Below are 11,803 nucleotides of genomic sequence, written 5' to 3' on the forward strand. Positions count from 1 at the left end.
GATTGTATGCTTTTGTGCAAAAGAATGACTGTGTCTTCTTTTTTGTGACATCAACCATTATAAGATCGCATCTTGCACAGCTTTCAAAGCCCTCCAATCCCTTCCTTCTATCCATCAGTATAGATCACGAGACAGACATTTCACTATAGTTCTCTCTTGGACATCATGTGGGACTGCAAACCCAAACACGTTGCTTTCTGATTTCAATAGAGTTTTCAAGATGAACACTGGATATTAGACTGGTAGTATCATTGAATTCCTTTAAAACTCCTTTGATTTAATTTGAATCCAATCATAAATTGATATCAAGCCTGTTTACATGCACAGGACAGCGGTAGCATTCTATGCTACTTCATGTTTCTTGGGAAAATTCTACGTTATTTTGCGACTACGAGCCAAGCGGTATACCTTCCGAACAAGAAGCTGGAATAATTTTATTTGAATTTCTTCTCCTTGACTGGGCCTCTTGGAATCTTTCCGAGAACCTTGGAATCCAACTTCATGTAGAGTTTCCTGAGGTCGCGGCTTCCCGTGGTAATTAGATTGTTGACTTCGTACTCGTATCTCTCATATAAAGCTGGCAGTGTTTGAATGCACAGAAAGCCTACACAAGAAGAAGCCTTCAATCATACGTAGAGATGTAATAAATATCAGTCACTGGCAATGATTTTTCATAGAGCTTACAGAGATAACAGAGGCTGATGGAGCTGCAACAGCTTCCTACCACTGATAATATCCAAAGGGAAACCATGGCCTAAACAAAATGATGAAGGACAGAATTAATGCATTGCCGAGAAAGCATCAAGTGCAAAAGAAAGGGATAAATCTTCTACCAGTAGAAATAGCTTGAGGTCTTTTCCACGAGCAATGTCATGGAGGCTGGAAATGGAGTACTGGAGTTTGCCACGCAAGGCTGATGCAACTTCATTGATGGCACGTTGCAATGCAACTACTTCAGGGATCTTGGAAGGAGACCTGAAAGAATGAGTGAGTGAGCCTCCTACTCGACGTTCTTTGAAAGGGAAAATCATGACCGTTCAAGAAAGAAATTGGGAGAGATTAACGTGAAGTTGTTCCCCGCCTTTGCAGGGAAAGGCCACCATGCATGCAGCATGAAACAAAGAATATCCCATCAATTTACAGGCCTAGTGTGGAAGAAATTATATCCTGTGCTCCATGCATCGCGTGGCCATGTACAGTGCCGATCAATGTGCATATCTTGATGATTGGTGCTCCGCTGATGCATGTGGTGCATGATATAATTTCTCTTAGCATGCTGAGGCCCATATTAATTAGATAATAATTTTTGGACCGCACACTTCATATCCATCTAGCTATTGAGGAATTACTGTTTAGATTTAGCCTACAATAAATGCTATAGATTGGATCAATAAAAAAATACTACAGCAGCTACAACTATCTCAGGACACTGGTTAATCATCTCAAAACACTATAGTGGTATTTTTCATTAGTTTAGTCTACATCATTTATTATAGACCATTGTTGCACACGTGTAGATTTAGTATTACTCTATAGAATAAGTGCTCATTAAGAAAAATATCCATGTGATTAAGAGTATGAATCCCCCGCAATGTGTGCGGCACTACAGTATGTGGTGCATTTGTGGATGAGATCCGATGGATGCATGCGTGGCGTGCATCACATGGCCCGTGCTCGTTTCCGGCCATCCATCCTACGATGGATGGCATCCATGGGTGCACTGCACACCCTGCAGGAGATCCATATATGCTTGTCATTTTTAATCCAAAATATTTGCTAAAGCTGCTCTTTTTCCAGCTTGAGGCATACAAAAGAAAAGCCTGTAACGATCTTCATATTTGAGCAACGTAAAGATTCTAAAGTTGAGGAGGAAAAAATAAAGAACATCAAATCCAAGAGGTGATTACCAATCGAACATATGTGCTACATTAGACCAGATGAAGACCACAAACATGGCTATGATGGAGATGTGGCACATGAGTGTAATGAAATGGTATTCGACCACCTCGAAGAGAAACCATATCAACGTAGCCCCAGCCAAAATTGCCGCTGATAAATGTTTGTTCTTCCATAGCAGGATGTCCGCAACTAAAGAAATCCATCCATGCACACGGAATTATAAGTTTACGTGCATGTTAAGACTTCAAAAACCTATAAAGAATATTTAGATGGCTTCAAAGATTTGTAGAGAAATGGATTGCAGTACCTATTCCTCCACCTAAGAGTTCATGGAGACTTCTCTGTTCGCCAGGGCGGCGGCTTCTAGCGGCGGTGGATGTTGGTTGCTGCTTATCGGAATCCAAATCAAACTTGGCGCGACGCATGGCTTGGTAGCTGGTATTTTGGGATGGTTAGAGACGTTGGGTGGATCCTTAATAATAAGGACCTGGGAATCCCAGCTCAAGGCAAGCGGTGCCAAGAGTACAAGGGATATAGGAATAACTTTGGCTTTGGATAGCCGGAACTCTGATATTATGATTTGCTTCAGCTGGAGGTTTGCCAGCAACAGTGAAGTCTATAAAAAAAAATGGACCTCTTTGGCTCTTTTTGACAAGGAAACTCACCCTCATCCAATGAAGCCAACTGGTGGAAGACAGCATCTGAAGGACATAGCGTGCATGTGTCATCTGTTGTTGCTCGTAGCTTGATTCTACGGTAATCTCTTGGAAACAAATATGTATGAGAAACAAGAAAAAATATAGGGGATTTCTTTGAAGGCAATCAATGGAGCATGGGGAGATATGAAAAGCTATATTCTGAGATATGAAGGTAGGGCGTTGATATATATGATTGAATATTAGGGACCTGCAAATGCTACAAAGAAATTGGAATTCCATGAACTCTTCAAGGATAGCTCAGGCTTGTTGAAGAATAATACTACTACATCAGATAGGTTATGGATTCTTATGGTGCTTATATACTCTTGGATCTATCCATCTAAGCATTTAGATTTTTAGATAAGATCTTAACATGGTATCAGAGCCCACCTATCCTCAAAATACCTAGATTTTTAGATAGGATCTTGCTTGTCATTTATTTTATGGTGCTCTGTACATATAGCTTTCGTCCCCTATGCTAGTGCTAAGTGAGCATATCCTTGTGCGATCTGCAACACAATATCCTTTGTTGAAAGTATTAAAGCACATTATATATAATACTTATTCCACTCATCACATACAAAAATATGGGCACATTTAACCCGCGAGGGATTGCATCCAGGCAACCAATTTTAGGCCAAAAGAAAGCAAGTTGCGGGCTTGACTCAAGCTAAGATAAACTCCACTGAAATCCAAAAATAAAATTTAGAGTTTGTTTGGATATTCATACAGTATTGGACTGAAAATTCTATGAGAATTAGACATGTTGGAATCCAATTTAGAATCTCTATTTTCAAACAAAGGAGCATGATCTCTAGAGCAAGTCTCACCTCAAAAATCCATCAGCTCAGCAACCCAAAAAGCATTAAGATTGAGGCAAATTCATCCATGAAAGACAAATACATAATGTGCATTAAATAAAAAAATGCTGATTTTAATATGATCAATAGTGAGTGTAGGATCTTACTATTAGGCTCCGCAGGGTCTTATATCACTAAGACTCATTGAGTATGCCAAGAATTCATCTCGAACCAATGGAACTAAAAAAGGAAAGAGAACAGAAGCCAAAATTTTCCAAACCTAATTAGCCATTGGATGTTAAGAATTAATTGATTGATCCTCAAAATCATTTGTCAAATGCTGCTAACGGCTTACTATAGGACCTCAATTTGATTATGTATTCGGTTGCTGGCGCAACTGATGCCATTTCTTCATCATCCGGCTCTATGAATTAGGTTTCACATGGGTTGGCACAAGTTACGTGGCTTGGATGGGGCCCTCCACTTAATTTGGGCCTAGTTTGGTACTTGGGCTTCATAAACTGGGCCGGCTGATGCACGTAGTTCTATTCCAACCAATCCAAATTAGGGGTGTACATGGTTTGGTTTGGTCTGATTTGAAAATATTCTTCAACCAAACTAATAAATTATGCTTTGTCAATTTTACAAATCAGATCAGATCAGACTGATAAATTATAGTTTGGTCTGGTTTGATTAATGATTTGACATCTTATAACACAGAAGATGAATATCTTGAGAAAAAAAATATTCTAGCTAAATAAAGATTGAAATTATGAGGTAGCTTTCAAAGCAATATATAGCTTCAATTTTTAGAACCATTAAAGTGAAAATTACGCCTTTAGGTCTCATTACTGTTATATAAGTACATTCATCAATTATACATCATTATTTAAAATCTACAAATGCACAATCAAACAAAAATGCCTATAAATTTACAAAGAATTCAGATTATGCAATGCTCCAAAATGCAGAATGAATTTACTATTACTAAAAGAAAGCATTAAAATTTTTGAGATCAAGAAACTAAAAATTTAACATTCAGTTCTTTAATCCTTCAACTAGAAATCAGAAGTGCTGTACTATGAAAACTATTTGTAACGAAGAAGAAGTAATTTTGTAATGAAGAAGTAGGGCACTTTGGTTTAGACTTCAGTAAAGAAAAGGAAAAAAACTTAGGGGATAGAGGTAATAAAATGGACAGCTAAGAATAAAAGAGCCAACAGCTAGGCTTTATTCTAAAATTTATATGTTTGTGTGTGTGTCTATATATATATAGTGTTTTACGGTATGGTCTGATATAATATTTTTATAAAATCAGACCAACTTGTTAAATAATTTTATATGAAAATCATAAATCAAATCAAATCATTTTAGTTTTCAAACTAGACTATACTAATAAAAATAATTTAGTCTAATTCAATTTAATGATTTGAATAATTTAGTGAGCACTCCTACTCCAAATACCTCTGGTGCAGTGTGTTAAAAATAAAAATGGTGATTATTTGATAGTAAATTTAGCTATCCAAATATTTTCAATGGCCAGTCCTTCAACGTTGCAAATCATATAATACTATTTTTAAATTTTAATCCTTCAACATTCCCCTTCACCTCTCTCTCTCTTTCTCCCCCCCCCCCCTCACCTTTGTGGCAAGAAAAAGGATAATTATAATGAAAAAATTTTAAAATATAAAATAAATCATTAATATCAGAAAACTCAAAGTTTTATTTCCCTGCATGCGCGTAGCAGCATTGATAACACCTTGGTAGGTAAAAACCATCTGCACTCCAAAATCCAGAATGCAATGATCAAAGAGACTTGCAGATGGAGCTTCAGTACCGAAGGTATGCCAATCGTGACCGAACAAAGTCAAGTTGCCATAAATAAAGTTTTGAAATTTATCTTCTGAAATCATTTAGATGATAGCTAGCTAATGAGAACGGAGCAGTTTTCTTTATTCTCCAATCACTACCTTGATGGGCCCAAGGTAATTATAACATGGGCAAAGTTATATATAGTCATTTTTATTTTAGAGAAATAGGGTAGCTTTGAGGGGTCAGTTGATAGATCTCCTTTGCCCCATCTCTCTCTCTCTCTCCCCCACTCTCTGTGTGTGTGTGTGTGTGTGACACCTGTTATCAGTATCATGGTGGTGTATCAAAAAAGACCTTCATGAAGACATCAATGCGTGTTGTTGGAGCAATGATAGGTTCATGTGACAGAAAAAGGGCTTCTGAGAGCCAGGCCAATCCCATAATACTTGCATCCTTTAATAGCGAAGTAACCCAAGCTGCAGTCCAGCGGTTTTTTTTTTTTAGTTTTCCTTTTTCCTCCATGCAGTTCCTTGATCTACTCCACTGTCCATTCACACGGGCAGAACATAGTGGACAACCACCTTACTCATGCTTGGAAAACATACCACATTAATCTCCATAGAAGTGAGCAGGAGAAAGCCACTTCTAGTATTTTTCTTTTTGCGTCTCAAATTTGGATTAAGCTCAATCCAATTTTATTAAAGGAAGAGGCTACATCTTACGTCAATCACCAATACTGTACAAGGGTTGAGCCGATTGACATGAGGAGAACTACCAGCCTACTAGGTCGACTTGATATTTTTGTGGCGTTTGTTATATATTAATCCAATTGGGGAGTCTGTTGCTAGAGCTAATAAAATTTTCCAGAAAAATTGGCTTTGGATTGAGGGATTTTGTTCAGCGGGCTAATTGAATGGGTTAGTGTTCAGTGTTCTTACTTGGTAGAATATTTTGCTAGGTTTATTGCGGTCCTAGTTCTCAAAAAAGTTTCATTTCTAATGAATTACACAGAGATAAACTAGCAGCTATCAGCCTCATTTTTGGGGGATATCTGTCAGCATTTAAAACATAATTCAGCTACATCAGTCGCATGAAACCAACTCTTTCACTTTCTTATCTGCAGCTAGCCTCTACCTTCGCCCTGCATGACATGATTACATAACCTAAGCAAAGATCAAGAAAAGAGATGAGAGCAGTCCAGTTCCCAATCATCTGGATAGTTTCTATCAAAAGAAGACCTACAGTTTCTGGTCATAGATCATATATTATGTCAAATTGCACCAGACGTGAATATAGAGACTATGGCCTCTAATTTCTCATATTTTCCTACTAGTGGGTCAATATAGCGCAGTCCGAAAGTCTATGCAGAGCCCATCAAGGTAGCCGTTAAAGTTCAGACATTTTCTAAAGCGCGTTGAGCCCACCACCCAAATCCATGATGAGGTCCGCCACGCTTCCTCCCCAATCACATCATCACCAGTCACCACACTACTTTACCCCCACCAACAAATTAGATAGCCACTGGATGTTATTGGTGGTGGAACTTTTCATGAACCATTTTCTCACCTCCACAGCAACAGAGATCACTTAAGAGAACCAAACATCATATATAACAATAGTTTCAAACACAAACTCATAGAAATGGTCCAAGAACCCATGTGAAAGGGTCCTGGCATTGGGCTACATTGCCATATTCCAAGCGCTGCTGCCACACCTTTTCCTTCCATTCACATGAGCGCTAGCCTCCATGGTCTATATAAGGCCCTCCTCCCTTCCACTCTCCCCCATCTTGCCTTCCTCTTCTCTTCTTATTGCCAGCTTCTTCCATCTTTGGTCCAGTGCTAACATGAAGTCAGCACTTCTATTCTTCTTCTTCTTCATCACAGCTCTTCTCCTCTGCCGAGCTCCGACCGCAGTGTCGGTGACATGCAACCCCATGGAGCTGAGCCCATGCGCAAAGGCGATCCTGTCAGCGGCTCCGCCCACCGCCGCCTGCTGTGCTAAGCTGAAGGAACAAAGGCCTTGCTTTTGCCAGTACAAGAAAAACCCTAAGCTGCAGGGTTATATCAACTCCAAGAACAGTAAGAAGGTGGCCGGCACGTGCGGGGTGCCCATGCCCAAATGTTAATGAACTAATTAAGAGCATCCTCTTTCTCCTTAATGAGTTAAGCATGACCTTGTGATTAAGGAGGGAGAAGAGGGTGCAATCCTTCATATATTTATGGAAATTGTAAGGTAAGGGTTGTAGCATGTATGCAGTGCGAGTGGTTCCTACTTGCTAGTCAGCAGTCTCTTGCTAGTTAGTTGCTATTACGTACTTTCTCTTCGAGCTTCTTTGTGTGAATGAGAAAGCTTTGTATGGTGTCCTCAATAATGTGAGTTTGCTGATGTATGAGGAGCGAGAATGCTATCTTTTCTGGTAGTATAAGCTCAGTGCGTCAAATGCTTTGGTATTCTTGGTCCTATACTCTTATTGTTGATTCTCTACAAGTTGGGTTTGGCAGTGCCACAGGGCTAAGTTGGAAAAGCCTTGTATGCGATTTTGCCGTCTCTTTGACAGGCTTTGCCCATCTCAGTTTTTTAAATATAACTCTTTGAAAAAGCAAAGATTTTTAAATATATCCAAACACAATTAGAGCCTAAATCTTTGACCCAATGCACGTTATGTCAAACCAGGGTCAAGCAGGAGCCGGATCTGCCTACCTGCACTCCCGCATGGTGACCGAGCTTTGAGGTACGGAGCAGCAACAGACGTGATGACAAGTCATGATTTGGTGTCCAATAAACCTATGAAAAGTATTAATTTAATGACTTCATGGAGGTTTTGAATAGCAGCATTTGGTGAATCACACTACGTGATCGACGATGCTCGTCATGTGAGATTCCAAAAGCCCCGGATTTTAATTTTCAGAATGTTTTCAAATTCCAATAGCTACAAGAACATTGGTCTTTCAAATGTTACTAGGTTTAATTGTCCAAACTCCAATAGAGAAACTTGCTTTGACCTGCAAAAGAAAATGAGATGCAACTTCTTCTTCTTCTTCTTCCTTTTTTTTTTCTTTTTTTTTTTTTTTGTGTGTGTGTTGGCGGGGGGGGGGGGGGGGGGGGGAGAGATGTGGGGAGGAGTAAAGATTGTTAAACACCTTGTTAATGCTACAGAAGCAACAGATCAACAGCCATTCTAATAATATGCATCTGCTATGCCTCAAATGCAAGGCTCTGGCATGCTATCATTAATTTGAGGACATTCAAATCAAGGAAGCTTGAAATTTTTTGTTCGTTTGAAAAATGGAAGATCTTGCCTTACATTTAGCCGAACTACGTGCTGTATGGGAGGAGTTGTTTTTAAATTTTTCATTGGTTTGATAAATGGAAGACCTCATATTATATTTGGCCGAACTGCACGTAGTATGGGAGAGGTTGCCTCATGCTACGTACTAATGTATTAAGAGCTTCCTATATCAATTGAGACAGACAGTTTTTAGATGGCTCTCCGATACACCATCGATGTGAGATCCCATTCTCTTGTATTTAATTGCTAGTGAATTATGTACACCTTGATTTCATTCGAGACAACACATACTTACAAAGAAGCGAATGGTGCTTTAAATTGGATTGCACCTTAATTACGTGGGTATTCACACTGGCACCATATTATACAACTCTGCAACTGATCTTCTGACTCAATTTTTGAATATTTTATTTTCTGATTCATATAGATGTATATATACATGCTTGGTATGATATCGTCGATTTACTCAAAAAAAAAAAAAAAAAAAAAAAGGGGACCTTGTATTACATCAGAACCGGGAAACCATGACTGCTTGAAGCTTCAGGTAGTAGAGCTCTTACTCCCCCCGCATGGCCACCTCAAGAGTAGCTTCTGGGGACCCAATCACTCCCTATGGATGATGACTAATGGGAAAGTAGCCAAATGTCCCTGAGCCCATGCCACCAATCACCCACAAGCGGTCATCAACTACTCTCAATAATTAGGATATTTTATCTTAGCATGCCAGTTCAGTCCACTATTCTCAATAGTCTACCATGCAGCAGACTTAGATGACGTGAAAATATATTCTTTGCAGGTAGGAAATCTGCAACTCAAGGTATGAAGCTTGAGTCCGATTGCTACCAATCTAACATCACATTGTTGTCTAAGTTATATTAGAAAATAAAAAATTAATTACAATGAGGCAAAAGAAATCATTTAATCCACCTATTGAGTGACAAAAGGGCAGGAGCCTGGAGAAGCATGCAGAGAGTACAAAAAAAAAAAAAAAAAGGAAACATGTGGGGCAATATGCTTCACTTCATCTATGAAATGGGAATGGTCAAAGTCTAATGGAAACCTCTGAAATACCCTGGAACTGAAGAGAGTATAATTTAAGGGATACAGAGCTCTTATCAGCTTAAGATAGATTATATGCCAAAGGGCCAAATTATATGGCAGAGTTTATGAACTTTGGTGTATGCTTCGCAAATCAAAAATTTATGAGCTACATGCTTTGTGGGCACAAAATGGAAGCATGAAAGCAGATCAGGATGCAAAGTAAAATGAGTTTTGATCACTACAGCGCCAAATATGTACAACTGTTGATGATTGTGAAAAAAACATAAGGTTGCATGTATGCATGTATATGTGTATAACCAAATGTGGTCATAGAGAACTTGGTGTGGTAGGAGCATAGAACCACCTGAACAGGGCGTTGTGAACAGCCATAGCTGATACAAGGAAAGGCCAGCTACACTGGCTTAATGCCTTATTGAGCCCTAACAGCTACGTTTAATCTCATTTGAATACTATAATGGATCATCTATAATATTTGATGGTCAATAAAGTTTTTTGATATTTAAGTATATTTAGTATTAGACAACTTTTCTCCAAAAAAAAAAAAAAAGAAAAGAAAAGAACCAAAGAAAGAAAACTTTTAGACTTCTAGTTTCACCGAGGTAATGCATGCCTCGACATGTCCTTCATATCTTTTACGCAATACGGTGCTTTACATGCATGAGAAAATCTTGTAATGTTACATGGGCCGTATGATGGCAAACATGTAGCAACTTGGTATCAGGAAGCTTGATGGTGGCAGCGGAAATTCTTCTGAAATATTACGTTGTAGCAAAAAAAATAGCATCAATTATATTATATAAATTAAGTAGGAAATTCATGAACTTGGCATTGTCACTGTGGAAACGCTCCTAGGAAGAGAAGGCTCATGTTATCAACTAAATTAAGTTAATGGATAATGTTTATTTATATTTTTTAGCACGGTATGAGAATCCCATTGATAATGTTTAATTATTTTAATGACTATTTTTTTGGTACATCTTTTCATGACTAATTATAGAAATAAGTTATCCACTATGGTAAAATAAGTTCATATCAAGTATTAATATGTTTCTCGATATTTAATCAGAAACAGGAAATGGTAACTTATTTTGGCATGTGAGATTATACAGCAATGATAAATGGTGCAGGACAGGTTATCACATCCTACAGTTTTTTTTTATGCGGATCGGTTCATTCTCATTATTTCTAAACCATATTCCAAGACACTATATCATACACCACGTAGTCCTACATGCCAATAATCTTAGCCACTCATTTCTATGGCTGTGCATCAAAATGAGTGCTTGATGAATAAGGATCACAAAAATGAGCAGCTACGATCAGCAGCGTACATAACTATATGGTATGTACAGTGTAGAATATAATTTCTCATCTTAAATCTTTTTTGCAGACTTTGGTTGGTTACTCCCTTTCTTTTTTTTTTTTTTTCTTTTTTTTTTTTTTTTTTTTTTTTTTGATGATGATTGGTTAGTGACCTTTTAGATTATTGGCTTCTGCAGTTCCCTCCACTTCGTCACCTTGCAACACAATCACCATGGCATTAAAATTCACCTTGTTTATTCGGTACAGAAAATAAAAGAATGACCATCAATAGTGAGAGCCATGATCAAGCAGATAACCAACACTTCATATGCACAACTCTGATCATTTGCTTTTCAGACCTCCACACAACTTTTGGATCATTCACTTGACAGAAAAACACTGTTCAGACATTTGGATAAATTGCATCCACCAGAAAAGCAAAAGCAGTGTTCCTTGAAGCCATAAAATTTGACCCCGATATTTCGAGGCTTCATCTAACTAGTGTAAAATGTGGAGTCCAAGCCTTGCTAGCTCTCAGAGATTAGGAAATGATAAGAAAAGGTGCCTTAATGGTGAGAATTCAGCAAAACTCAAAAGTTTTTCCAAGAATGCCAACAGATATTATAAATGCACAAAAACAAACCAATTAGATATTACAGGAAGGCCAGGATTTTTTTGAACCCGAGTTTAATCAAATATAAATTTACCAAAAGGTGGAAAGAAATTTAGGAGATGCTCGGTTAAAGAGAGTTAAGACCTGAGATCGAAATTGAAATGGATAGCCTCTACTCCCACCGTTTGATTGGAAAAAATCTCATTCCAATTCTTATTCCAGGACGGAATAAGAATGGTCCAATCTATCTAAAATATAATTTCTATTCTCTCCTAAAAATATAAATTTTCATTTCAAGTTTGATTCCAATCACAAACCAAATGCT

At 38.1% G+C, this 11,803-nt stretch overlaps 1 protein-coding gene across 1 annotated transcript; it reads right to left on the reverse strand.

Moving 5' to 3' along the window:
- LOC105033770 (reticulon-like protein B2) lies at nucleotides 1-2,365 on the reverse strand. The gene is made up of 5 exons (XM_010908685.4): nucleotides 2,207-2,365; nucleotides 1,908-2,088; nucleotides 834-975; nucleotides 685-754; nucleotides 1-604 (listed from the first exon to the last, which is right to left on the reverse strand). Exons 1-5 carry the CDS (start codon nucleotides 2,322-2,324, stop codon nucleotides 435-437), a joined length of 681 nt encoding a protein of 226 aa, XP_010906987.1. The 5' UTR covers nucleotides 2,325-2,365; the 3' UTR covers nucleotides 1-434.
- Nucleotides 2,366-11,803: the final 9,438 nt, after the last annotated feature.

Source organism: Elaeis guineensis, chromosome 6 (genome assembly GCF_000442705.2).
Source record: "Elaeis guineensis isolate ETL-2024a chromosome 6, EG11, whole genome shotgun sequence".
In the NCBI taxonomy this organism is placed as follows: domain Eukaryota; kingdom Viridiplantae; phylum Streptophyta; class Magnoliopsida; order Arecales; family Arecaceae; genus Elaeis; species Elaeis guineensis.